Source organism: Sorex araneus, chromosome 1 (genome assembly GCF_027595985.1).
Source record: "Sorex araneus isolate mSorAra2 chromosome 1, mSorAra2.pri, whole genome shotgun sequence".
In the NCBI taxonomy this organism is placed as follows: domain Eukaryota; kingdom Metazoa; phylum Chordata; class Mammalia; order Eulipotyphla; family Soricidae; genus Sorex; species Sorex araneus.
This window is the reverse complement of record NC_073302.1, coordinates 224,006,477-224,032,090: the sequence shown is the minus strand read 5'-3', so window position 1 is coordinate 224,032,090 and position 25,614 is coordinate 224,006,477. Positions and strand designations below refer to the sequence as shown.

At 41.6% G+C, this 25,614-nt stretch overlaps 2 protein-coding genes and 1 long non-coding RNA gene across 19 annotated transcripts in view; 2 read left to right on the top strand and 1 right to left on the bottom strand.

The window, feature by feature from the left end:
• Nucleotides 1-1,304: 1,304 nt before the first annotated feature.
• The window catches only part of LOC129400843 (uncharacterized), a 116,425-nt gene continuing 92,115 nt past the window's right edge, over nucleotides 1,305-25,614 (bottom strand). For 5 of the 12 annotated variants that reach the window (XR_008627939.1, XR_008627930.1, XR_008627934.1 and 2 more), the window contains 2 exons: nucleotides 4,627-4,723; nucleotides 1,305-3,091 (listed from right to left, as the gene is read on the bottom strand). This is a non-coding gene — a long non-coding RNA (uncharacterized LOC129400843). Of the gene's footprint in view, nucleotides 3,092-4,626; nucleotides 4,724-24,889; nucleotides 24,941-25,614 lie in introns of all 12 variants that reach the window. The other 7 variants (XR_008627932.1, XR_008627937.1, XR_008627933.1 and 4 more) reach the window with 4 other exon arrangements.
• TRIM13 (tripartite motif containing 13) lies at nucleotides 3,141-25,183 on the top strand. 6 transcript variants are annotated; one of them, XM_055123908.1, is made up of 5 exons: nucleotides 3,141-3,395; nucleotides 3,914-4,034; nucleotides 4,573-4,594; nucleotides 13,121-14,248; nucleotides 25,140-25,183. In XM_055123908.1, the coding sequence occupies exons 1-5, from the start codon at nucleotides 3,317-3,319 to the stop codon at nucleotides 25,146-25,148; spliced, it is 1,359 nt and encodes a 452-aa protein (XP_054979883.1). In that variant the 5' UTR covers nucleotides 3,141-3,316; the 3' UTR covers nucleotides 25,149-25,183. The 6 variants fall into 6 exon arrangements, with proteins under 6 accessions (XP_054979883.1, XP_054979882.1, XP_054979887.1 ...); XM_055123907.1 differs by lacking the exon at nucleotides 25,140-25,183 and having other exon boundaries at nucleotides 3,142-3,395; nucleotides 13,121-14,356; XM_055123912.1 differs by lacking the exons at nucleotides 3,141-3,395; nucleotides 25,140-25,183 and adding an exon at nucleotides 3,476-3,664 and having other exon boundaries at nucleotides 13,121-14,356.
• On the top strand, nucleotides 14,363-23,202 carry KCNRG (potassium channel regulator). The gene is made up of 2 exons (XM_004604610.2): nucleotides 14,363-17,206; nucleotides 21,084-23,202. Exons 1-2 carry the CDS (start codon nucleotides 16,629-16,631, stop codon nucleotides 21,322-21,324), a joined length of 819 nt encoding a protein of 272 aa, XP_004604667.1. The 5' UTR covers nucleotides 14,363-16,628; the 3' UTR covers nucleotides 21,325-23,202.

Sequence of the window (25,614 nt, the reverse complement as noted above, 5' to 3'; positions counted from 1 at the left end):
TTGCTTGCACTGTCCTTGTGCTCGGGAATATCTGATCATCTGATCACTTACTGTTGGTAGGTGGCAGAAAGGTTGACTTCTTTTTTTTTGTTTTTTTGGGTCATACCCGGCGATGCTCAGGGGTTACTCCTGGCTTTTCTCAGGAATCATTCCTGGTGGTGCTCAGGAGACCATATGGGATGCTGGGAATTGAACCCGGGTCGGCCACGTGCAAGGCAAACGTCCTACCCACTGTGCTATTACTCCAGCCCCGGGAAGGGGGATGTTTTTACCCGTTGTCAAGACAAAGGGGGAAAAAAATCCAAAACTCAGGACAAAAACAACAACATAAAGTAAATCAATATAATATGATCAACAGATGTATGCTTATATGTATTAGAAATCCTGCCCATAACAATGTGTCCCCAAAGAGGTCAGAGATGTAGCTCAGTGGATGAGCATAGGACATGCTTGTGTTGATGTAGGCAGGTGGATAGGGAAAGGCCCTTGGAAACAAACTTAGGTCAACAGAACTTGTGGGAGGAAAATCCTAAGACTGATCCACCTTGTGGATACAGAAAACAGACCTGATAAGAACTTCAGCAGACCCTGAGGAGGTTGGACCCCTCCCCATAAAGTTCCTCAAACCCTCTGACCTCTCCCTTAATCTGATTAAAACGTGATCCAGCCCTGAGAAGACTCCAGAACTTCCGGATGAAAACAACCCGAGAAGAGCCTATAAAAGACACCTTGGACAAAGGAAGGGTGTGCATATGCTGCCCGAGCCCGTGTGCTGGTTGCGCCCAAATGGCCGAGCACATGTGATGCACGTGATGCACATGTGTCGCCCACATATCCCATCTTGAGATGTGTACTTTCATGCTTTTGTGTCTAATGGTAGGATGTGTGTAGGGCTCTCTCCACCCCTGGAGAAGCCTGTATTCTCTCTTGAGTGCGTTACTCTCTCTCTCTCTCTCTCACTCCCTCCCCCTCCACACCTTAAAAATCCTCCAAATAAAATCTGTTTACTTCACTGCTTGTCTACTCCTGAAGTTCCTTTCTGCGAGGAGAGACAAGAACCCAGCAACCCTGAGTCCCAGGTGGCAGAGGTGGTTGGGGAGAAAGTGACCGTCTTTCTCCTCCATGCTTCACATAAGTCACCCGTGGGGTCCACTGACATCAGAGTTTAGATGTCCACTCTTGGCACTGCAGCCAGTTGACAGGTTGGGGGAACCTGCCTACATCAGTGTGACATCTTGGCTTTTCTGATTTCCAGCAAAGAGTAAAAAAAGTATCACAAAAGTCAGACAATATTAGCAGTATATCTATAGTTTTATTGCTTGCTGGCATACGGATTCCAAAACTTCAGCTGTTAGTTTACTTAGCTGCAGAATAGTCAATAGAAGGAAATTCCAGTGTATCCAGAATTTTGATAATCCCTTAAGTGTTATCTGGAACAGGATCTGGCCACATTGTGCTCCTCCGGGAAGGATGTCGCTGTGGAGGTAGATTTCAATCCGGCAGTTACTTTTTTTTCTGGTCCACTATATGTGGTGATTCCCCGGTTGCTGTTTTAACAGGAACCCAGGAGGAGAGATGTTATTCTTCTTTCCCTGTGCTTCTACACTTAAGCTACTTTAATACTGAATGTTCTCTTGGTGACTTCTCTTTTTCAAAGCATCCCAGGAATTTCTATGCAGATTTAACCAGCGGTTTACACATTTGTTTGGCAAATGTTTATTAATGTCAAGTATAATTTTTGACTTATGTGTCAATAATATTTCACTCTTGTATCACTTAATATTAAATAAATATTACAACTAAGGTATTTACTTAGAATTAAGGTATTTACAATTAAGGTATTTACTTGCATGTGGCCAACCGGATTTCAACGCCTGGCTCCAAGAAGTAGGAGCAAGCCCAGAACACCACCGGGTGTGACCAAATATACATATACATGTATATATATAAATCACTGTCACTGTCATCCCGTTGCTCATCAATTTGCTGGAATGGACACCAGTAACTCTCCATCGTGAGACTTGTTGTTACTGTTTTGGGCACATCAAATACGCCACGGGTAGCTTGCCAGGCTCTGCTGTGCGGGCGGGATACTCTCCATAGCTTGCCAGACTCTCTGAGAGGGATGGAGGAATCGAAACCCGGTTGGCTGCGTGCAAGGCAAACTCCCTACCCGCTGTGCTATCGCTCCAGTCCATATATATATATATACATATATATATATAAATTTTTCTAGAAATAATTTTCTTAGTAGCACTAATCCGAGACGAGGTGCAGTTTTTCACCTACACTGACAGGGCACTACAGAAAGACCCTGTACCTGGAATCTGACTTCAGACTATCAGCTCAGCCTCTCAACTTTGACGTTGGAGAAATCACCTCATTTTAGGACGAGGTTCATAATTTTGCGCTCTGCATCTATGAAGATGAATGGCATAAATAAATAAGCGATGGCTTCAAGTTTTTAAGGTTTAAGGGAGATGCATAAAGAGGAACTGGCCACCTCAGAAGCAAGTGAGTGAGGAGGGAGTTTTTGTGTTACTGGTCACCGGATCCATGAGGCATGGTGTGCCTCAAATCCTTTTCACCAAGTTCTGCTCCCCTGCAGAGCCGGGCTTCCCCAGCCAGCACGAATGAGAGAACTAGAGCCTGCTTAGCACTAGAGCTAGAGGGACTGCCAAAAATTCTGAAGACACTAGTACTTCCTTCCCTTCTGTTCAAAGAACTAACAGTTGAAGCTTGGGGTACATAAAACAGTCTAACACTACAGGTAGATACTGAAGCCTTCATTTGCTTCAGGTTTCTGGCGAGTACTTTTCCAGATAACATGCCCCAACCTCAGGCATCTTCTTTCTCTGTTCGCTACACTTCCCCAAGATGGCACATTTTGGAAAAGTCACTCACTCATTCTTCCCTTTTTACTCTTCTTGGAATCACTATTCCAAGAATATAAGATGCTTAATAACCTGGTATCAGGCAGGGACTAATATAGGAGACTGGATGTCAGGCATGAGTCAGACTAGCAGCTACAAAACCTGCAGCAGTATGTAATTCTCTGCTCTGAAAGAAAAAGCCGTGATGTTCTTCCTTCCTAAAAAAAAAAAAAAAAAAGGTAAGCAGATTTGGGAGCTAGCGCTCAGCCTCCCTGCAGAGACACAGAAGCAAGGCTGGTAGGGGGCGGCCAGGGTGGGGGAGAGCGCGGCTGGGTGCGGGGGAGGCAGGAGGGGACCACTCGTCTCGGTCCCCAGTCCACTTCCGGTCCCGAGATGCAGATGAAGCGGTGTGAAGGGTTGGGCTTTCTTTTTTGTTCCTAAAAATGCAACGAACAAAAAAAAAAGTACAACAATCCAAACCCAACCAGGTCGTGGTGCGCCGACGTTTCTCGCGGGCGGCTGGTCAGCGGACGGCGCAGCTCCCAGGGGCTCGGCGGCGGCGGGCGGGGGACGCGCAGGGGGCGGGCGGGGGCGCGCGGCGGCGATTGCGGCCGGAAGAGCCGCGCGCCCCCTCAGCGCCCGCGGGGCCGGAGCGGCGGGCCGGGAGGCGGGGCCGCGCTGCGGGCGGAGGCGGGAGGGGGCGACGCCGCGAGTCCATTTTGTGGCCCGGCCCCGGGACTGGTGGACGAGGCCCTCGTGGCGGGGCCGCCCTTCCTTTCCCACCGCCCGAGGTCGGCGACAGGTATCCGGCGCCGGGCCTGGCCGGGAGCGGGCGGCGGGGGCGGCGGGCGGCGGCGACCCGGGCCCCGGAACCGCCCCGGCCTCCCTCGGCGCCGCCGGCCCGGCATGCTGGGCGAGCGCTCGGGTCGCGGCGGCGCGGGCCGGGCCGGGCCGGGCCGGGCGGCGGACAAAGGCCGCGGGCCCCCGCCGGGCGGGCGGGGGCGGGGGGCGGCGCTCACCACCTTTTTGTCTCTCCGCAGTCGCCGGGAGCCAAGCGCCGCGCCGGGACCGGAGCCCGCCGGGACACCTGCGTGCGGGCGGAGCGAGGGAGCGCTCCGGTGAAAAGGGGTGCACGGTCCCCGCCCAGGGCCCCCAGCTCCGGTGAGAAGGGGGAAGGGGGTGCACGGGTCCCCGACCGGGGTCCCCCGCTCCGGTGAGAAGGGGTAAGGGGGTGCACGGGTCCCCGGCCAGGGCCCCCCGCTCCGATGAGGAGGGGGTGCAGGGTCCCCGGCCGAGGCCCCCATCCAGCTCCATGCGCTCGCGTCGGCCGTCAGGCGGGTGTGCGTTCTGATGTATTTTTGTTGGAAACTAGAAATACCGCCCATACCCGGGAATTCTCTGGGGCAGTTCTGTAAATGTGTTGGAACCCAACGATGTATAGCGCAAAAGCGAAGTTTCAGCAGTTCATATATATGTCACATATGTCAACCCTTCTTGTCATGCTGCTAGAGCGTCTGAAGGCTGCGTTTTCCGTCTGGAGATTTTTTTTTTTTTACTTAGATATTTTTAAAAGCATGATTTCATATACATAGCACTGGTATAGTAGAATTTGATGCAACTATTGATTGATTATATGGCTGTCTTGCACATTAAGAAGATGCTTCTTTATTAAAATGTCATCTTCATTTTTTCACACTAGCTGGCGTGCTTGGATCCCCTGGGTAAGTCCTTCTGTAACACCAGGTCTTCTTACCCTGCATGTTTGCCCCGCCTGGCCTCTGCACCGGAAACCCCATCTGCATGAAACTCCTTTGTTCCTACTCTCCCGTGTGGCTCTTGCTTTGCCATCCCTGAAATTGAGTTGGAAAGTTCAGTCATCTTTTGGGACCCCTTTTTTAAAGTATACTCATGTTTAACATAACACATTAAATGTGTACTTACAGTTTCCTCACGGTATTTGTACATATGTAATTAAAGCACCTTAGAGTTATGTAGTTTGATGGTTTACCAAATTGTCACATTAATATTGCCAAAACATTATGAGTATGTGTGGTAGAATTCCTTTGTTCTATATAGTGTCCTATAAAATTGGTGTTTGAGCCGGCTACTCCTGTTTTGAATCAATTTGCTGAAGCAAGTTCAGGCCTCTTGCCCTTTGTTGAAGAACCTTTTGTCACATAATTTACAACAATCAGAGAGTTTTAGAAGGTATTTAGAGAGCCATGATTAAGTGCCATTTGATTAATTAGGATAGTGAATTTTTGACCCTCTTTTGGGTTCTTACTGTGGTCTAAGAATTGGGAAGTTTGGGTTCTAGATCTAGTCCTGCTGTGTATGGCTGAGAAATCGCCACTCGTGGAAGACTAGAGTGGGAAACTCAGTTTTGTCCCTTAGAAAGTTCTTAGCTAGATATCTAAAATACTTTAAAGCTAAGTATCCTATATTATAATTTCTATTAGTATATATTCTTTATGTATATAGGTAAGAGATATGTACTAGTATTGCATTACATTGTTCAATTTGGGTTGGTATGATAAGAATATGAATTAAAAAAACTAAGCTTAGGTTGAAGCAGTAGTACAGTGGGGTCATGCCTGCCTTGCACATGACTGACAGGATTTGATCCCTGGCATCCCATGTGGTCCCATGAGCCCCATCCCTGGGTGTAGAGCAAGGAGTAAGACCTGAGCACTGCTGGGTGCGATCTAGAAACAAAACCAAACAGCTCTATAAAATTATGGTTCTGACCTAAGGATAGGAACTGCACAAAGAGGTAGTGCTCATATATCATTGGCTAAGATTTTGTGAGGTGGAGGGAAACGCAGAATTCAGTTAAAAAAACCTTAAAATGTTTCTATTGAGTCATGTAATAATTAAAGAAACTATCTAAGGAAATGACTCAGGTTTGATCTCTGGCACCACAGAGGCTCCCTTGAGTACCACCAAGGGATCCCTGAGAACAGAGCCAGGAGTAAGCCCTGAGCATGACGAGGTGTGACTCCAATACAAAATAAAACAGAACAAACTCTCCAGGCTGCCTCTTGTTCCCAAAGTCCACATCCTCTTGGTGTGCATGACAAGCACTCTCCCTGCTGTCCCATCTCTCCAGCCCCAGTTGCCTGGAAATTTCTAGCTAGAGCCTCAGTTTCTTCAGCTCTTCAGATGGACAACATTGGGGCGTGGCTCAAAGGGCTGAAGCACATGCTTTTTATGTGGAATGCCTGGGCTTTATCTCCGGCACTACAAGGTCCCCTGAGCACCTCCAGCAGCAGCCCCTGACACTGAGTAGTCCTGAGCACTGTTGGGTGTGGCCTTTTGTAAAAAGGACCTTTTAAAAAATGATATTTAAAACCATTGTGTGTGGGCTGGAGCCATAGCACAGCGGGTAGGGCATTTGCCTTGCACAACCAACCCGGGTTTGATTTTTTTCATCCCTCTCAGAGAGCCCGGCAAGCTACCGAGAGTATCCTGGCCTGCACAGCAGAGCCTGGCAAGCTCCCTGTGGTGTATTCATATGCCAAAAACAGTCTCACAATGGAGATGTTATTGGTGCCTGCTCAAGCAAATCGATGAGCAATGGGATGACAGTGCTACAGTGCTATCTAAGGGAATAGAGCTGTAGACCAAAGCTTTTCTACAGGTTAATCGTTAATCATTATGTAATATAATACCCTGGAAACTAAAGAAATCTAATTACCAACAAAATTTTCCATGAAAAGGACTTTGTTATGTTTTATATGGAAGGGGAAGTATGTGTTACAAGTGGAAAAAAAAAGGTAAAACCTGTATGCTATTGCTAATGTTAAAATAGCATGGGAACAGCTAAACATGAAATTGGAAGTTATGTGCTAAAATAACACTGGAAGATACATACCAAAACAGTAATAGTTGCTCTGTCCTGATGTGATCATGGGTGATTTATCCCCTCTGAATTTTCTATAATCACATTTTATAATTTAAGAAATCATAATAATTATAGAATAATAATTAGTATGTATGTTTCCTTAAAATTAAGGCACTCATTTTGTTCAAGTTGATCTTATCGTTTGGAAAGATTCCTCAGTAGTTAGAGGGGGGTAACCTCTCCAGCTTCAGTCTGTTACACCTTTCTGGGGTGTGGGTGGCCTCCCATGTTGAGGGGACAGAGGCCATTCCTGATGGTATGGCTGTGTGAACCTTTGTGTAGGCCCAGAGTTATAGAGCTGCCTGTACTCAGTGGTGTTGGGGACAACCAGGGCCACAGCTGGTGATGTTGGCAGGACAAGGAGTGGCCATAAGGTGCCTAGGGTTGAACTTGAGGCCATCTTCCTTAACTTTTTTTCTGTCCTTTGTATAAGGCATTTGCCAGAAATTAACTTTATTATCAGGTCTTCTTGTTACTGTTTTTGGCATGTCAAATATGCCACGAGTAGCTTGCCAGGCTCTGCCCTGCGGGCGAGATACTCTCAGTAACAAGTCTCACAATGGAGACGTTACTGGTACTGGTGCCTGCTCGAGCAAATCAGTGAACGATGACAATGCTACAGTACTATTATTAGGTCATTGGATTATTGATTTCTGTTATTCATAAAACACTGCCATTGTCATCTTGGTCTGAGATTCTCTAAGTACTATAAGAATTAAGTGCTAATTAAATTCCAGTTAAGTCTTTTATAAAGCAGATTTCCATGCTGTGAACTCTTCTCATTCATTTGTTACAGCTATTGGTGTATTTATTTTATTTTATTTTTTTGCTGTTTGGGTCACACCTGGTGATGCACAGGGGTTACTCCTGGTTCTGCACTCAGGAATTACCCCTGGTGGTGCTCAGGGGACCATATGGGATACTGGGAATTGGACCCGGGTCGGCCTCATGCAAGGCAAACGCCCTACCCACTGTGCTATTGCTCCAGCCCCTATTGGTGTATTTATTTTCAAAAAAATTTAAATTTATTTTTATAAAGTTCTTTATGATTTTTTTAATATTCCAATACCAATTCTACCACTGGTACTATTGGTATATTTTTTTTCTTTTTTTTTTTTTGGGTCACACCCAGCGATGCACAGGGGTCACTCCTGGCTCATGCACTCAGGAAATCACTCCTGGCGGTGCTCAGGGGACCATATGGGATGCTGGGAATCAAACCTGGGTTGACTGTGTGCAAGGCAAACGCCCTACATATTGCCCTACCTATTGCTCCAGCCCCACTACTGGTATATTTCTAAGGAAAAATTGAACTGAAACTTTTTGCTGAGAGTTTATTGTTACTCCTATGGCATAATTGCCACAAATATATCCTACTTGAACAGTAGCCTGGTATGCCCTACTTAAACTCCCAGGACAGTGCTATCTAAGGGAGCACTCCTGTCCTTGGAGGGGCGCAAGGGGATATCACAAGTGCCAGTCATGTACAAAGTCTTGAGATTGATCATGGCACTGCATAACCCCAGGAGCATTGCTGGGCTGGTCCATATTGAATAAAGAAAAACACTCAGAGAGCTGTTCCTATTTCCCCTGCATTTCTGCAGTATTGAATATCAGTGCCTAGTGCCAGCATAATACATACAGTAGCATCAACCTAAAAACTGCTTTAGCATAATTAGATTTTTAGTGTATTTCAGTTAGGTTTATTAGAATAAGATATTCATGACAGGAGCCTGTGGTACAGCAGGTGGGGCGCTTGCCTTGCACGTGGCAAATCTGGGTTGACCCTAAGCACCCTCTGTGGTTCCCCTGACCCCTGTGAGTGATCCTGAGAACTACAGGGTGTGACCCCCCCAAAAATATATATATATATGAGATTCTCCATTAAGTAAAGGAGCTTTGTTCATATCAAGTTAGATTTTTGGTTGTCATCTCATAGTTACTTTAGAAGTAGTTTATAGGTAGTGCTTAATCAGTTTTCTACCAATAACCTATTTCCACGTGGCAGCACAGTATTAGATATTATCTGTGTAAATAATCTGACTTATTCAGGTAAATCAAGCTGGCTAATACTATCTGCATGCCAGACTTTGACAGTGCCTTGACTGAGCTGGAATTAATCTTAAATACAGTTTTATCATAAAAATTACTAATAGTATTCCGTAGGGACAATAATTTAGGTCAGTGATTGCAAAATTTATGGTTATAAAAGAAAAGAATTTGTTTTAGGGGTGAAAAATCGCTGTCTTGGGCTAGAGAGAAGGTCCAGTGGGGAAAGTGCTTGCTCTGCATATGGCTACCCTTGGTTTGGTCCCTGGTATCCCACAGGGTCCCCTGAGCATTGTCAGAAGTGATTCTGAGTGCAGACTCAGGAATAACTCCTGATCATTGCCGGGTATGGCCCCAAACCAAGCAAAATTGCTCCTCTTATTTCATGGGTGATTATCAAGTGACACAGGAGAAAAGAGAAAAGGGAAAGTGAAATTAAGCAGGCGGTGTGGAAGGGTAAGACACAAATAAGGAAATCACAAGATTGTACTCTTGTACTGCAACGATATCGGGAAATGAGTTAAAAGAATAAGCAAAAGAGTAGAGTCAAGGAGAAATATTGGTACAGAGAAGAAAAGGAAAGGGACAGAAATTAAGAATGTTCTTGTCTAGTAAGTTAATGCTACGGATTTTCAGAATGTTACCTTAGTCATTGGACTAAATTCAGTTCAAAAACTGAATTTTCTGAGTATAGATGAGTCTTTCGTATTAGCTTAATTTTGTTGTACTTATCAGGAATTCTACTGAAAATATCTGCTTTTTATTCTAGGATAACAATACAAGAGGCAAGTAACTTGCTCTTATATAAGCACAAAGATAATTATTTTATCTTCTTGGTTTTTGAGTGCTTAGAGGCGCCTCCTGAGTGCTTAGCCTGCCGTGCTACTCTCTGGTCCTCACAAAAGGAACTTTTAAACTGTTTAAGAGAGCCACATAACAAATAAGCTATTTCTGTCATTCTGTGTAGTGTAGTCTGATCCTTTTTTTTTAATGTAGCAGAAATTTTATTTTTCCCATTTTTTACATTTTGAAAAATAAGATATAATTGACATATAACAGCTTTCTGTCCTGTCTTGTGCTGGGTTTGATCCTTTGCACCACAGGGTCCCCCCAAGCAAAGAGTTGGGGGGTTGACCCTTGAGTACCACAGTGTTGGCCCAACAACCAAAAAAAAAAAAGATTTTAAGGGTTGATATGTAGCTCAGTGGTAAGTGGTAGAGCACTTGCCTTACATGTGTGAGGTCCTGGGTTCAATTCTGGGCATTGCAAAAAAAAAAAAAAGAATAAATGACCACTTTTTACATAATCATTTTGGGTTGTTGATTTAAAACTGGAACTTTAGGGACTAGAGAACTAGTGCAGAGAGTATGTTAAGCTGCTTGCTTTGTAAAGGGCTGGCTGGCTTGGTCCCCTGAGCATGCTGGATGTGCCTCCCCTCAAAAATAAAAATAAAATTAGAGTAGGAAGTATAATACAAACTAGCTTCTACTTATATTTTGTGACTCTTTTGTAAGAATTGTTTTCCATTGCTGTATACTCACTAAAGGTACGATTGAAAGTTTGGAGTGATACTACAGCAGGTAGGGTGCTCGCCTTCTATGTGGCTGGCTTGGGTTTGCTCCCCAACATCCCACATGCCCGCTGAGCACTGCCAGGAGTAATTCCAGCGTGTATAGCCACACCCACAACAACAAAAAGGTAGGATTGAAAGGCAGTTTTTGTATTTTTTTTCCTAAGTAAGATGTTGAAATTGAAAAATTTAAAGCAATTGAGAAATTGCTTTAAAATAAATCTGTGGGGGCCAGAGAGACAACTCAGCATGCCGAGCATATACTTCGCATGCAGGGAGGCCCAAGTTCAGTCCCTAGCACTGCAAGTATTCCAACAGTGCTGGGTGTAACTTGAAAAAAAAAAAAAAAAAAGCCAAATCAACCGTACACATGCATCCACAAAAGGAACAACAGATTATAATTTTGATGCATTTTTTTTTTCTTTGTGTGTGTGGGGTCCATATGGTACTAAGTATTGCTCAGGGACCGAATTGGTTCTGGGGCTCCTACAGGTGAAGCAAGTTCTCCAGCACTTAAACCATCTCTCTGACCCGATGCAATTTGTGATTCTCCAGATCGTAATTTTTCCTGAGCTGCTTTTTGTTTTTTGGGCACACCTGGCTCTATTCAAGGTTTACTCCTGCCTGCCACAGATCGGGACCATAGACGAAACTGAGAATCAAGGTCCTGTCAGCTGTGTGCCTTACCCACTGTCCTAGATCTCTGAACCCTCCTGTGGCACATTGGAAGAGCTATAAATTAATTTTGCATCTTGTTTACACACTACATGAAAACTCAGTAGCTGTTATTTTCTTAAAGATGATTTGCAGTATGTCATCTGAGTTTTTTCTTTTAAACATACTTGCCTTGAGCTTTATCCATGCATGATATGTAATGTGATGATTTGAGCTAACTGGCCTCACATATCATACCAATTTCCAAATACTAACATATCTCCCTCTGTAAAAGGAAAATCCATATGTTTATATCACCTCTTATTTCATAAGAAAAGGAATTTTCTTTTAGAAGTCAAGCTCACAGTGGGAAATACTGTTTTCAGAATTTTAATTTTCACCCAAAAAGTCGTTTTGGTTATTGGCAAGAAACAGTCATTTGTTTTCCTTAAATGTGATGGGCTCATTTGTTCATTTTCAAGAAAATGGTTGGGTGGAGGCCTAAATCTGAGTAAGTTTGTCAATTTAAGTAAAAATGTTCATTAAAAAAATAGCTGGTTGAGCTTGCAGCTTAGTCACGAAAGTACTTTTTCACCAAATACCTGCCGATAAGGAGCAGAAATGCTATTTACTTCCCATTTTGCCATACAAAATGTTAATAAGACTTATATAAAGAAGTACACAGGATGGGGGCCGGAGTGATAGCATAGCGGGTAGGGCGTTTGCCTTGCACGCGGCCGACCCGGGTTCGATCCCCGGCATCCCATATGGTCCCCCAAGCACCGCCAGGAGTAATTCCTGAGTGCAAAGCCAGGAATAACCCCTGAGCATCGCTGGGTGTGACCCAAAAAGCAAAAAAAAAAAAAAAAAAACTTTTCACTGGTTATCCACACTCCACTGTAGGTGATAAAGATACAGTGATGAATTGTATAGTTTGATGCCTCTTATTTTTTGTTTGCTTGTCTGGCCACACCCAGCAGTGCTCAGGGTGTACTCACTTGTGCTCAGAGATTATCCTGGTGGTACTCAGGGGGTCATGTGTAAGGCAAGTGCCCTGCCCTCCACTGTCTCTCTGGGCCCTCCCCATTATTGTTGTTATAGTGTGACTATCAACAGGTGCTGAAAGCATATCACATTTTGAAATGTTATATCAAAAGCATATCATTATGAAAATAGTATTGACCTCTTGGATTTTCTTCCCACTACTGAAGTTTCTTCCCACTACTATTTTGAGAAATACTCTAGAGATAGTACCAGAGGCTTTTAACTACTGCTCTGGGAGGAGTTCTGGTTGTTGTTTTGGTTTTTTTGTTTGTGTTTGGGTGACACCCAGCGAAGTTTAGACTTTACTCCTGTCTCTGCACTCAGGAATTACTCCTTGCAGTGCTCAGGATGCTGTGGGTATTGAATCCTGGTCGGCCATGTGCAAAGCAAATGCCCAACCACTGTACTGTCACTCCAAACCCCTGTTCTGGTGGGTTTTTGTTTTTTTGTTTGTTTGTTTCAAAAAGTCTACCTTTGTTAGGGAAAGACAACTCATCTAGGTTTTTACTTCTGATTTCAGTCATTACAATCTTCACTATAGAAAAATCCTCCACATCTTTTAATAAAAGCCTGCATGAGTGTCGATACTTAGATTTGCGTTTCTGTGCTTCTTTCTTTGAAATAGCATACCATTTTAAATTGTAGGCTCACACTAAAAAGCTCATTCTGTTCAGACACTGGGTAGCTTTGTTTCTGACAGCTAGTAGTCAGCCCTGTTGTAAAACAATCAGCTGCGTCCTGCTGGCTCAACTAGAAGTCATCCTAGTCCTAACCCTGTCTCAACCAAAGACTTGTTGGGAAGCACACAAAGGCCTTGTGTACAGGGAATCCTATTAATAAGGACCAAGTTCTAGTCCAGCAGATTAATCTGCTTGGTGTGCATTCCCTCCTGAAATACCTGATTTGTTTGCCTGCTTGTTTCAGTGAAAGATCATTTTTAATATCTAAAGACAGTTTCTTGTAATTATTACGTAGTTCTGATGGAGGGGGATTATTGGAGTAAAATATTTTCTTTCTTTATACCAGGATGTAATGGAGCTGCTTGAAGAAGATCTCACGTGCCCAATTTGTTGCAGCCTGTTTGATGATCCTCGAGTTTTGCCTTGCTCACACAACTTTTGCAAAAAATGTTTAGAAGGGATCCTAGAGGGGAATGTGCGGAATTCTTTGTGGCGAGTGTCTCCTTTCAAGTGCCCCACTTGCCGTAAGGAAACTTCAGCTACCGGAGTCAATAGCCTGCAGGTTAATTACTCCCTGAAAGGTATTGTGGAAAAGTATAACAAGATCAAGATCTCTCCCAAAATGCCAGTGTGCAAAGAACACTTGGGGCAGCCTCTCAACATCTTCTGCCTAACGGATATGCAGCTGATCTGTGGGATCTGTGCCACTCGGGGTGAACACGCCAAGCATGTGTTCTGTTCTATTGAAGAAGCCTATGCTAAGGAAAGGGATGCCTTTGAGTCCCTTTTCCAGAGCTTTGAGACCTGGCGTCGGGGAGATGCCCTTTCTCGTCTGGATACTTTGGAAACTAGCAAAAGGAAATCTCTCCAGTTACTAACTAAAGATTCGGATAAAGTGAAGGAATTTTTTGAGAATTTACAACACACACTGGATCAAAAGAAGAATGAGATCCTGTCTGATTTTGAGACCATGAAACTTGCAGTCATGCAAGCCTATGACCCAGAGATCAACAAACTCAACACCATCCTGCAGGAGCAGCGGGTGGCCTTTAACATCGCAGAAGCTTTCAAAGATGTCTCAGAACCCATCATTTTTCTGCAGCAGATGCAGGAGTTTAGGGAGAAAATCAAAGTAATCAAGGAAACTCCTTTACCTCCCTCTAATTTGCCTACAAGCCCTGTAATGAAGAACTTTGATACCAGTCAGTGGGAAGACATAAAACTAGTGGATGTGGATAAACTTTCTTTGCCTCAAGACACTGGCACTTTGATCAGCAGGATTCCCTGGAGCTTCTCTCAGTTCCTTGTGGTTTTGGTGCTGCTGAGCCTTCTTGTTTTCTTCGTGCCTACCACATTCCTAGAGTGGTCTGTATTTGATGAATTTGCAACTTGGAAAGACTGTCTTTCAGACTTCAGTTACTGCCTGACTAACTCTGCTGATTTTGTGCAACAGTCAGGTTTTTACTGGGAACAGGTGACAAATGAGTTTTCCATTTTCAGTAGACAGTTCAAAAATTTTAGTTTGGTGGTGCTGAACAATGTTGCAGAATTTGTGTGCAAATATAAACTATTATAAAATCTGCCTAAATGGTTCTCTGTTTTTTGTTAGAAACAGAATGGTAGTTCAGTTTTTGTCAAGTCCAGTCAGGTTATTTCCTGTAAAAATACTCTTCTCAAAAATAATGTCCTGTGCATGTTTAAATTAAGCATAAAGATAAAAGAGAAGTTTAACAACATAGTCTTGAACATTCCGCTGTAGTGTTTCTGAATTAAGCACACTACACCTCCACACCTCCTCCCCCATCCACGGGTTGCTTATGCAGTGATAAAAATGGGAGGTGAGGGAATAGAGAGCTCACACGGAGGGCGTGCTTTGCGTAGGTGCAGGCAGGCTCCACACAGTCTCCTGAGCACCATTTCAGGGAGTGACCTTAAACCGAACAAGGAGCTGCACTGCAAGTATGGCCCAATCCCTTCAGCCTCCAAAAGGGAGGTGTCAGGATAAAGGATACTTGATGATAATGTCCTGATGAAGTAGTATGCTCATAGGTTGTTCATTTAAATGGTAATACAAATTGGTTTTTAAAAAAACTTGAAAAATTTGGGAGTTGAGGGTCAGGCAGTGCTCACGGCCTATTTCTGTCTCTGTACACAGGGATCATTCCTGGCAGTGCTGGGATCCTGCTGAGGGTTGATTCCATGCAGAACAAAGGCCTTCTCCTGTACTATCTCTCTGGCCTCATAAAGCAACTTTCTTTTGGGAGCATGAACATTCTTTTCAAAAAGATAAGGATTGCATTTGTAAGCTGGCTTGATTTCCCTGTTCACTAAAATGCAAATTTCATGTAAAAACTGGCATTTTCTTGTGATAAGTCTGTTTTTAGCAAGTAGATGTTTCAACTTGTCTTTTCTCCTTAAGTGTTTATAAATTTGCAAACAAAGGAATTTGGTGTACAGAAGTGTTAAATTACTGTAAGGAAAGGGATAGTTTTTTGCTTTTTTCAAAGTAAGAAAGGTAACCTGGTGCCAAAGAGATAACAGTACATCAAATAGGGCTCTTGCCTTGCACATGTCCAGCCTGGGTTTAATCCCTGCACCCCACAGGATTCCCTAAGCTCCGCCATGAGTGATTCCTGAGTGCAGAGCTAAGAGTAAGCCCTAAGCACAGTGGGTATGTCCCTAAAACAAAAAACCAAAAAATTTAAAGGGTCACCTGACAACTGGGAAAGCCAGCATTGTGTTACTACAAATCTGGTAACCCTTCGACCACATTCATTTACTCAGAAGTTAATTTTTTTAGTAGTAAAGACTCACTTGGTAAGAAAATAATCTGTCAGCCATTATATAGCACAAAGTTACTAAACACCACGCTATCCTACTGCCCACATGAGGAAAGGATGTCTTATCTCCCTTAGACAAAAAATAATCTACATTTTTCACCTTGTATAAACAGATGAATGTGGAGGTGACCTTACGTCAGTGCTCTCTAGTTGACCTTACTGCTATCACAGGACATTCTTTTGAAAGCCCAGACCCAGACGTCTTTAAGCTTAGTCCTTTAATTTAGGATAGCAGTTCAAACAGGAGTGGGGTAAAAAAAATGGCAACTGAATTTAAAGTACAGAACAATCATGCTAACTATGAAAAGACCCAAATTCTGAGGTAGTGGCTAGCTTGTCCCCAACTGACAATATATGGTTTGGTTACTAAACTTTTTTTTTTTTTCTTTTTGGGTCACACCCGGCGATGCACAGGGGTCACTCCTGGCTCTGCACGCAGGAATTACCCCTGACACTGCTCAGGGGACCATATGGGATGCTGGGAATCAAACCCAGGTCGGCGGCCGCGTGCAAGGCAAACGCCCTAACTGCTGTACTATCACTCCAGCCCATGGTTATTAAACTCTTAAAGGGGGCATCAAAAATTATGACAGCATTTTTTGGGGGAAAATCTTATTTTTGCTATTAGGACTCAAAAGTCTAGGGAGGGGGGAGTGTTTTTCTGCTCCAAGTTTTTTTTTTTTTTAAGTATAGACTTTTAAGACAACAGGTTTTTATGGAGAACTTTCTAATGGAATATGGCAAATGGCTCTATTTGACACAGATGTATTGGCAGTTCTCCTTATTCCAGTTTTCATTTGTTGCTTTCTCATTTTGTATACTGCAAGTTCCCAAGCAACTGCAATTTGCTAACACAGCTATGGATACACTGTTTGTTTTACAGAAGTTACCTCTCTTTATTTTCCCCTCCCCTCTCTTTCTTAATCCTTTATAACCAACAACATTTATAGGTTGACATACATTCCTGAGTCTGTAGCTGATGGCTTATAGCCTCTGGTTAGCAGCGAGAGAAGAATGAGTAGTCAGGAACTCGTTACCCTGAACGTGGGAGGTAAGATATTCACAACAAGATTTTCGACCATCAAGCAATTTCCTGCCTCTAGGTTGTCACGAATGTTAGATGGCAGAGATGAAGAATTCAAGATGGAAGGGGGCCAGATTTTTGTGGACAGAGATGGTTTTTTATTTACCTTCATCTTAGATTTTTTGAGAACTCACCAACTTTTATTACCTCTGGACTTTTCAGACTACCTTAGGCTTCAGAGAGAGGCGCATTTCTATGAACTTGATTCTCTGGTTGGCCTGTTAAATCAAGAATACCTGCTGCAGCCAAAACCTGCTCTCTTAGAGGTGCATTTCCTAAGTCGAAATACTCAAACTTTTTTCAGAGTATTTGGTTCCTGCAGTAAAACAATCGAGATGCTAACTGGAAGAATTACAGTATTTTTAGAGCAACCTTCGGCCCCACTCTGGAGCAGTGACTCCCTCCCTCAGACGACCTTACTTCCACTTCCGCCCCAGAGACCTTCTTATCATGACCTGGTTTTCCAGTGTGGCTCGGACAGCACTACTGAGAACCAAACTGGAGTCAGGTACTGAGTGTTTTGAAGCGTATAACCTACCTCTATATTAGTATCTGATTTTTCTCTCAAAAATTTCTCATGCTTGAAATCTTTCTTAGAGAAAATGAGTGCTCAAAATAATGTTTTGAGGGAATTAATTGAGTATGGTAGAATGATCAAATGGGAATACAGAGAATATTATGTGGCAGAGCGGGAATAAACCAAGATTGTCCATTGTCCACGGAAAACTGAAATTGTTATTCAAGGTAGAGGATGAAATAATTTCAAAGATTTAAAACATTTCTAATCTTTAATGTTTTAGGAAAGAGGATAACCCCCACCCCACAAAAAGATTCTTTTAGTGGCTGGCATATAGCAAAGTCTCAATGGTTTCTCCGGATTTCTTTAACTTTCTGTATATTTGTTCTTTCAGTCCTCCTGACTTGATACTGAGTTTTCTCCATCCTACTTTATTTTTAAACACCATTAAGGCAGACATATTCCATGGCAAATTTGGGATCCTATTACATCTTTGGCACTTGTAGACAACTCAAAATATTGGGATAGGCTGTCAGTATGTTAAGAATTGCTACTTTTGAGTCCATTACTCTAGCTGACCCTGTTGTTCTTGGCTGGATTCTTAAGGTTGATTTTCACTCGGCTGTCACAGATACTTTTTATCCCTTCTTAAAATGTCTTAATGCTGTCTTACATTATTTTACTGTGAAAGCTGGCTTTAATTTTCAAGGAGAAAAAGAAGTATGCACATATTCTTTACTGCTTGTGTTAAAAACATGGTGGTGGTAAGGGATATTTTGGAATATTAACCAGCAGTAGCGACCAGAACGCTTGCAATGTTTTGCCTCTCACAACACACCATTTGGTCTTGCTCACCAATGGGGAAACAGAGAAGTGTGACAGTTGTTAAAAACTTCACACTTTCCTGCCCTTCCAAAGAGGCTGAAATGTTACTTTGTGAAAAGAACCAGTTAAATGAATATGCTGACTGGAGAAAACTGAAGACCACATTTTGAAGACCATATTTTCTGTTTGGAGACACCTCTGGGTACAACTTTCTTTTCACTCATGAGGGACTAATATAAACAGAAAGGAAATAATCGGGTTTTGCTTTGTAAAATTCAAGTGATTTAAGACCTTGGGGAATTCTTTCCTAAAAAGCCGAGTAAAGTTGGTGTTGATTTTAAGAATAAACATGCAAGGTCAAAAAATCCTGAAAATACAACATGCTCTTTTATAAACTATTCACTTGGAACAAACTTCAGTTTTGAATAACAAGATTAGAAACTCAAGCTGGGATATTCTGTGTACATCAGTGCCAAGTGATTCATTTGCTGCTTTTTGTATTTAGAAATGGTAGGTATTTTTTCCCCCCAATTTTAACATGAGAATGACATTAAACTTCCAAAAATCAGTAATTCTTAGAAAATTTTTTAAATTAATTTTTTTGGGTGCCAGATATATTCTTTTCAGTTAAATTCAGAATTTTTTTTGCCTCCTAAATGTTTGTGCTCTAAAAAAAAATACAGTGACATTCAGGATTGCTGGTAATTGACTGAAAACCATAGCCTTAAAAAGAAAGCATACCTTAGGAGTTGGCTATTCTGATCTCCCTCTTCTGTCTGTTATTCAGTTGCTTTCCAAAGGTGGAAAGTGGAGGAGTCTGAATGGCTCCTGATGGTCTGTGTGTTTATCCAGCTGTTCAGTGTGTCATTTACCACTATAAAGTCTTGTTAACCTAGTAGGTTGCTCAGTTATTACCTCCCAAGTCCACAGTACTAAAAATACCTGTTTGGCATCTTTTTTTTTTGTGGTTGTGGTGAGGGGGAAAGCACCAGGCAGTGTTGACGTTACTTCCAGATCCATGCTTTCGAGGTTGTCCCCTGTGGAGTTCTTGGGACCATGCACTGCAGGGTCTATGCTCTTTTTAAAAACTGGCTCAAGTGGAAAATCTGCAGTTGCTTTTTAAATAAGTTTTATTTTCTATTTATTGTTGGTTTCTTTACCTTAAAATCTTTCATTTCTCTATTCGTCCTTATAAAGAATTAGCACTTTGGCTCAGTGATTTCTTTCAGCTATATGCCACTTAAAAAAAGAATTGGGGGTCCACAAAGGCCAAAAGGAGCCTACAAATGACTACAGCTTGGATGTCTGTCACACAAGACAAGTCGCATATTCTACTTGGTACTTGCTGTCCTGAATACTGTCCTGTGGAGGTGAACTCCATAAAAGAAATGCATAGATACATCTGTGAATTAAAAAAAGAGTTGGGTGTTGGAGAGATAGTATAGTGGGTAGGGCACTTGCCTTGCATGAAGCTGACCTGGATTTGATTTTCTTCTTGACTAATGTTTCTAGGCTACACAATCAAGGTGTGGGACTAAGGGTATGTGAAATGATTTATTAGAGTTAAAAGTCTGTAAACATAATAAAATTCTTTGATCTGTACATTTTATTAGTGAATTGTTTGCCTGAGTTTTATAAATATGAGCTACAAGTAATTATTCTATTTCAATCATGGTTTGGGATGGGGGGTACAGGGTGAGAGCTGGACCATGCCCAGCTGTACTCAGGGATCACACCTGACATTTCAGTGCTGGGGGACCGGTATATTCGGTGCTGGTGATTGAGAGTCAGTTGTGTGCACAGCAAGCACCTGTACTATCTCTCCAGCCCTCACTTTTAATTAAGGGAAGCTAGGAATGATCCCAAGGCCCTTTTAATCCATAAAACTACAGATAGTTTATTACCTGGAACTAATGTAAACTCTTTCTTCACAAATGCTGGGAGGACACTCAGATATTTTTAAAAAACTTTTGATAGTAGATAAAGGATTGATAAAGGATTTACCTATGTGGACTCATATTGAAAAGTTACTACCTTTCTTGAACTATGTGTATTCTGTCTGGGTTTTCTAGAGAATAATGTTTTATAATCTGACTCCATAGGCTTTTTGATTCCATATATTTTGCTTTTCAGCATTGATTAGTTAGAACTGCTTAAATAGTAGAACTTAAAATCATTTCAACATTTTGTATCTGCAGGATTTACTCTGAAATAAAAAGCAGTTGACAAGAATAACTTACAAAAGAAAATTTATAGTTGGTGTTGATGGGTACAGTTAGATCCCAGGTTGTGTGTGTGTGTGTGTGTGTGTGTGTGTGTGTGTATGTGTGTAGACTATTTAATAAATTGAAAAAAATTAGGAATAGTCAAATTACTTTATATAAAAATGTTAAAAGCCAGAGAGATAAATTCAAAGAGCAGGAGCACAAGACAGCTATGCAGAGACCCCAGGCTGGATTCCAGGCACTGCATGGGGCTGACCCTTAGCATCAGGCTAAGGATTGATTGCTAGGAGTCGCTCCTAGGCTCCTTTAAGCACTGCTTGGGACAACCCTCACAAATTAAAAATGCTAAGCTAATTTCGTGTTTGCATCAAAAAATAATTTCTCTGAAAATTTATCAGTGTTGGTTATATTTCTAAATGTGGGTTTAAAAATAATCTGGAGATTACAGCAAGGTGTCTTATTTTCAGTATGCTCAAGTTACTGATTTAAATTTATAAATAAAGAGGCTGGAGCAATAGTACAGTGGGTAGGGCGGTTTGCCTTGCACGCGGCCGACCCGGGTTCAATTCCCAGCATCCCATATGGTCCCCTGAGCACCGCCAGGAGTAATTCCTGAGTGCAGAGCCAGGAGTAACCCCTGTGCATTGCCAGGTGTGACCCAAAAAGCAAAAAATAAATAAATTTATAAATAAAGTAAAAAATAAAGTGATTGAAAATGGCACAACACCTTTATTTGGAGATATTGATCACATGTGTTTAGTTTTATTATTAAAAGGATACTTCATAATTATGTATTTTTTTGTGTCTGTGTCCTTTAGGTATGTTTCTATAAAACCTGATAACCGAAAATTGGCCAATGGAACTAATGTCCTCGGCTTACTGATTGACACTTTGCTAATGGAAGGTTTTCATCTGGTCAGCACTCGGACAGTATGCTCTGAGGACAAAACTGAATGCTATAGCTTTGAAAGGATACAAAAGCCTGAAGCTCTCACCATGAACAAAATGGTGAAACCAGAGACTGCCATCATGCCAGGGCAATCTAACAAGAACAAATGAAGTCCTTTCTCTTTTGAAATAAAGGGAAACTGTTATTTTCTTGCTTAGAAATTGCATACTTAGGACATATATGTCAGTCAGATTCAGCCTGAGTACATGGCTTTGTTTCCTATAGTATTCAGACCTCAAGAGTGCAGAGTTCAGGTTTGCCTGCCTGCCTGCTCTAAACGCCGCGTGAGGTTGATGCTCTGACCCGTGTTCTACCTGCAGCGCCTCTTTCTTTTTTTCCTGACCACTGAAACAGTTCTCAAGAATAGTCTCTGGAATCAGATAACTTGATTTTTGCTTCCAATGTAATCATTAGCTAAGTTACTTGGGCAAGTCATTAAGTCTCTTTGTATTTCAACTTGTTCATTTATCAAATGAGGAAAATATTCTTTTATAGGGTATGTGAAGGTTAAAGGAGATACTGTAAAAAAAAAAGTATTCACTATACTGGCAGGTGGTAGGCACTCAGTGCTAACAGTGGTGATAAAGGATGGTCCACTTTCAGTTGACCATTTTTCATTTCTCACTACATCAGTCAGCCCTTTCCTCTGCACAGACTTACGTGCTAGCATAATTTTTCTCAACACTATAGTATGAACACCTAAAAGAGCCATTCAGCCAGAGAGCACCAAGTACCTCTACAAATACCATTAGTTAGGTTTGGGGAGATAAGTTAAAGGGCTGCACTAGCCCCAGGTTTGAGACCTGGTGGCTCCTGAGCATTGCTGGGTACAGCCCTGGTGGGCATGAGAAGTGGTCTTGGTGGTCACTGACCAGCAATGTCAGAGCAGCACACTAGCCACTGGGTTGAGCACTGAACTGTCAGGTCTGTACAGCTGGATCAAGTAGCCTCTGTAAAATCTGAGCTCTGTTTGCGAAGCCATCCCCAATGTTACAATAAAAAATAAATGGAATGGTTGGTCTTTATTTTATTTTGGGGGGCCACACCTAAGCCCCAGTGCTCAGGGCTTACTTTTGGCTTTGCGCTTAGAGGTCCTGGTGGTGTTCACCATATGTGGTGCTGGGGGTTGAACCCAGGTCAGCCCCTTCCAAGGCAAGTACCTTATCCACTGATTTTCACTTAAAAACATGTTAAAACATCTGATAGGCAGCATATATACTGCTTTCACATTTAAGACCAAAATCTTTATTGTCAAAGAGCTTGCATTCAAGTGAAAAAATTCATCCACATTATAATAAGAGATTAGGAATAAATTTAAAGATTATCAATAGGGAATAACATTCGTGCAATAAAATACAGCCTTTAAAAAAAGAGATTGCATTTACAAGTTTAAAAGTATTGATAATAAGAAAAGCTATATATCTTTTAAATTTATTCATGGAATGTTTAGCAAAGAGGTCACTGTGGACAAGGAAGTGGGTGAGAGGGTTCAGATATGGGAGACTTGCTTTTCAACAGATCCATTAGATACATTAGTCTTTTTACAAAGATGAAGCAGGGCAGAAAAGACAGTCCAGAAGATTAGGTGCTTTACTTGTATGAGTATACCCTGGTTTCATCCCAGTATCACATATGGTTCAGAGTATGAAGCCAGAAATAGCTCCTGAGCATGACAGGGTATGACGCAAACCCCCATGCCCAAACACACAAAGAAAATTTAAAAAGCAGCAGCAATATCTGAAAGACTGTGTGTATATGTGTGCGGAGTAGAGGGGGTGGGGGAGGTGGGATGATGGATGGCAGTTTAAGGGACTGTTATAGCCAAGTATGCCTTTTATCTTATACTGATGAATTCTACTTTACAACCTCTCAGTAAAAGAGTTCCAAAAACTAATCTATATAATCTTAGTATATATATATTTATATACTGACAGAAAAATTTAAAAATTCCCTAACAATACCTCAAGAGGTTATGTATAAATGCATAAAATACTTCAAGATTAGTAATGCTAATATTAATCTACTAATACAAATTTTAAAAAACTACAAATAGGGGCTGGAGAGATAGCACAGCGGGTAGGGCGTTTGCCTTGCACGCGGCCGACCCGGGTTCAAATCCCAGCATCCCATATGGTCCCCTGAGCACGGCCAGGGGTAATTCCTGAGTGCAGAGCCAGGATTAACCCCTGTGCATGGCCAGGTGTGACCCAAAAAGCAAAAAAAAAAAAAAAAAAAAAAAAAAAAAACTACAAATAATTTGTTTAGTTTCTAGTGGCACTCATTCTTCTGCAGAACAGCTTGTGTTGAAAATAGAGACAAAGAACACTTCATGTGTCATCTTAGTTTTGAAGATGATGTGACCTAGCTAGCTGGATATAATTGTCATATTTACACATGTTTATTTTGATGACTAGATGATCAAAACTGCTAACAAGTTAATACTGAAAGAGGGCTGGGGAGAAGCTCAGAGAACTGGAGTGCTTGCACACAGGAGAGTAGGCTTTGTTCCCAGCACTGCATGATCTAAAGACTACTGGGTGTGGCTCCAAAACAAAACACTGAAGCAAAAATTACAGTAAGTACAGGTTGGCAAGGAATAAGGAAATGCTTCCATTTCTATTAATTCGTTCTTCAATCATTCAGTTGCAGGAAACTAGTTTGAGATAAGAATTGTTCTTTTAAATGTGCTAGTGGAACCTCAGTAACTGGAATAATATTCAATAAATATTTATTGAATGTGTGTTAAATACTTTTCCAGACCCTAGAGATAATGTAAGAAAGAAAATAAATGCCTCTTTTTTAGACCTTACTACAAGAACAACACCAACAATGGGTTCAAATTAAAATAAAGCTTTTTATTAGTGTTTCAAAGGTTATGAATTCATAATGCTGAGGATTTTAGAAAGAGCATCAAAATTTATATATATTATTCCCTAGTAAAAAGTATAGTTTTAGAGAGGATTGAGTTTATCATTTTAGTAAATATTTTAGAGGTTTTATTTTCTCATCTAGAGAAACATCTGTCATTATCTCAATAAGCTCCCAAATTGTTTATTCAAAAAGAGAATAGGATACTAAGCTGGGACATGAATAAAACTAAATCTTGTTTTAGAAAGGAAGTACATGTACTTTGAAGAAAACAACATCATGTTAGAAAAAACATAAGCCAATAAAACCTGTTTGCTTGCATCAGTAAAAAAGGACTAATGTTTTCATATGGGTACCAATTACCTTCTTCACTGACCTGTCTACTTTAAATTATAAAATATAACAGGATATATATTTTCTTGTTCAACCACACTGAAAACCTTGTTTCACCGAATCATTTATCCATCGATTTCAGACACACAAGTATGGACCAGCACAATGACACGGAAAGGCCCGTCAGCCTTACAGTAACATAGAGCAACAGCTGAGTCTCTCCTTCGGTCCCACTCTGACTTTTTTCAGCTAATTTTCATCACCCAATTCCACATCTAGTAAGGCTCTAAAGATTCTAACTTAGTCTTGAACTTCAATGACTTCCCTTATAAGTGAGTGAAGTCATAAGTACAAATAATTCTTAGGTTATGGAATAATCAATTAATTTGGGTTACTGTAAAAGTATATCTGAAGTCATTTGGGAGCCAGAGAAAAAGTACAGTAGGTAGGGTGCTTGCCTTCCATGGGACCTACCTGGGTTTGATTCCCAGCATCCCATATTGTCCCCGAAGCCAGAAATAACCCCTGCGCAAAAATAAAGAAAAAAAAAGTGTATATCTGAAATCAGGGTCCTAAAGAGATATAAAATGGACAAGGAAAAGGCAACACTTGAAAAATAGTGGTTTGTGGAATCATAATATTTTCTTACCAAAAACCAATTTTTTGTCTGTATCTTATAAACCAGTTTTACTCTATAACTGTATTGGTTCTCTATCACATATAGGAGAAATGACTACATCACTGGAGAACTTGCTTGCATAACAGAGGATGTGGGAAGAACACTCTAAGCCTCCAATTGCTTCATAATACAATTTCATAAAGATGCCTCTACTAAGAAAAAATTTTAAATAAGGAATGTAGGAAATTCATTAACTTCCCGGAATCAAAGGAGCCTGAAAGAAGAGAGGAAACATCAAAATTCAATATTTCAAGCAAAAAGTTTAAGAAATAGATGAGATGAAAATACAATACTACATATGATCATATCAATAGACTCAGAGAAAGCATTTGACAAGATCCAGCACCGGTTTATGATAAAAATTCTCGCCAAAATGGGTATAGAAGGGACTTTCCTCAATATAGTCAAAGCCGTCTACTACAAGCCTATGGCAAGCGTCATCCTCAATGGGGAAAAACTAAGAGCCTTCCCTCCAAGATCAGGGACAAGACAAGGATGCCCACTCTCTCCACTTCTATTC

Excerpts from the sequence above, each read along its gene's own strand:
- TRIM13 (XM_055123907.1), top strand. The coding sequence starts at position 3,317 with ATGCAACGAACAAAAAAAAAAGTACAACAATCCAAACCCAACCAGGTC. Across the intron at positions 3,396-3,913 it reads ACGTTTCTCGCGGGCGGCTG|TCGCCGGGAGCCAAGCGCCG; the intron begins GTCAGCGGACGG and ends GTCTCTCCGCAG. Across the intron at positions 4,035-4,572 it reads GCCCAGGGCCCCCAGCTCCG|CTGGCGTGCTTGGATCCCCT; the intron begins GTGAGAAGGGGG and ends TTTTCACACTAG.
- KCNRG (XM_004604610.2), top strand. The coding sequence starts at position 16,629 with ATGAGTAGTCAGGAACTCGTTACCCTGAACGTGGGAGGTAAGATATTC. Across the intron at positions 17,207-21,083 it reads GAGAACCAAACTGGAGTCAG|GTATGTTTCTATAAAACCTG; the intron begins GTACTGAGTGTT and ends TGTGTCCTTTAG.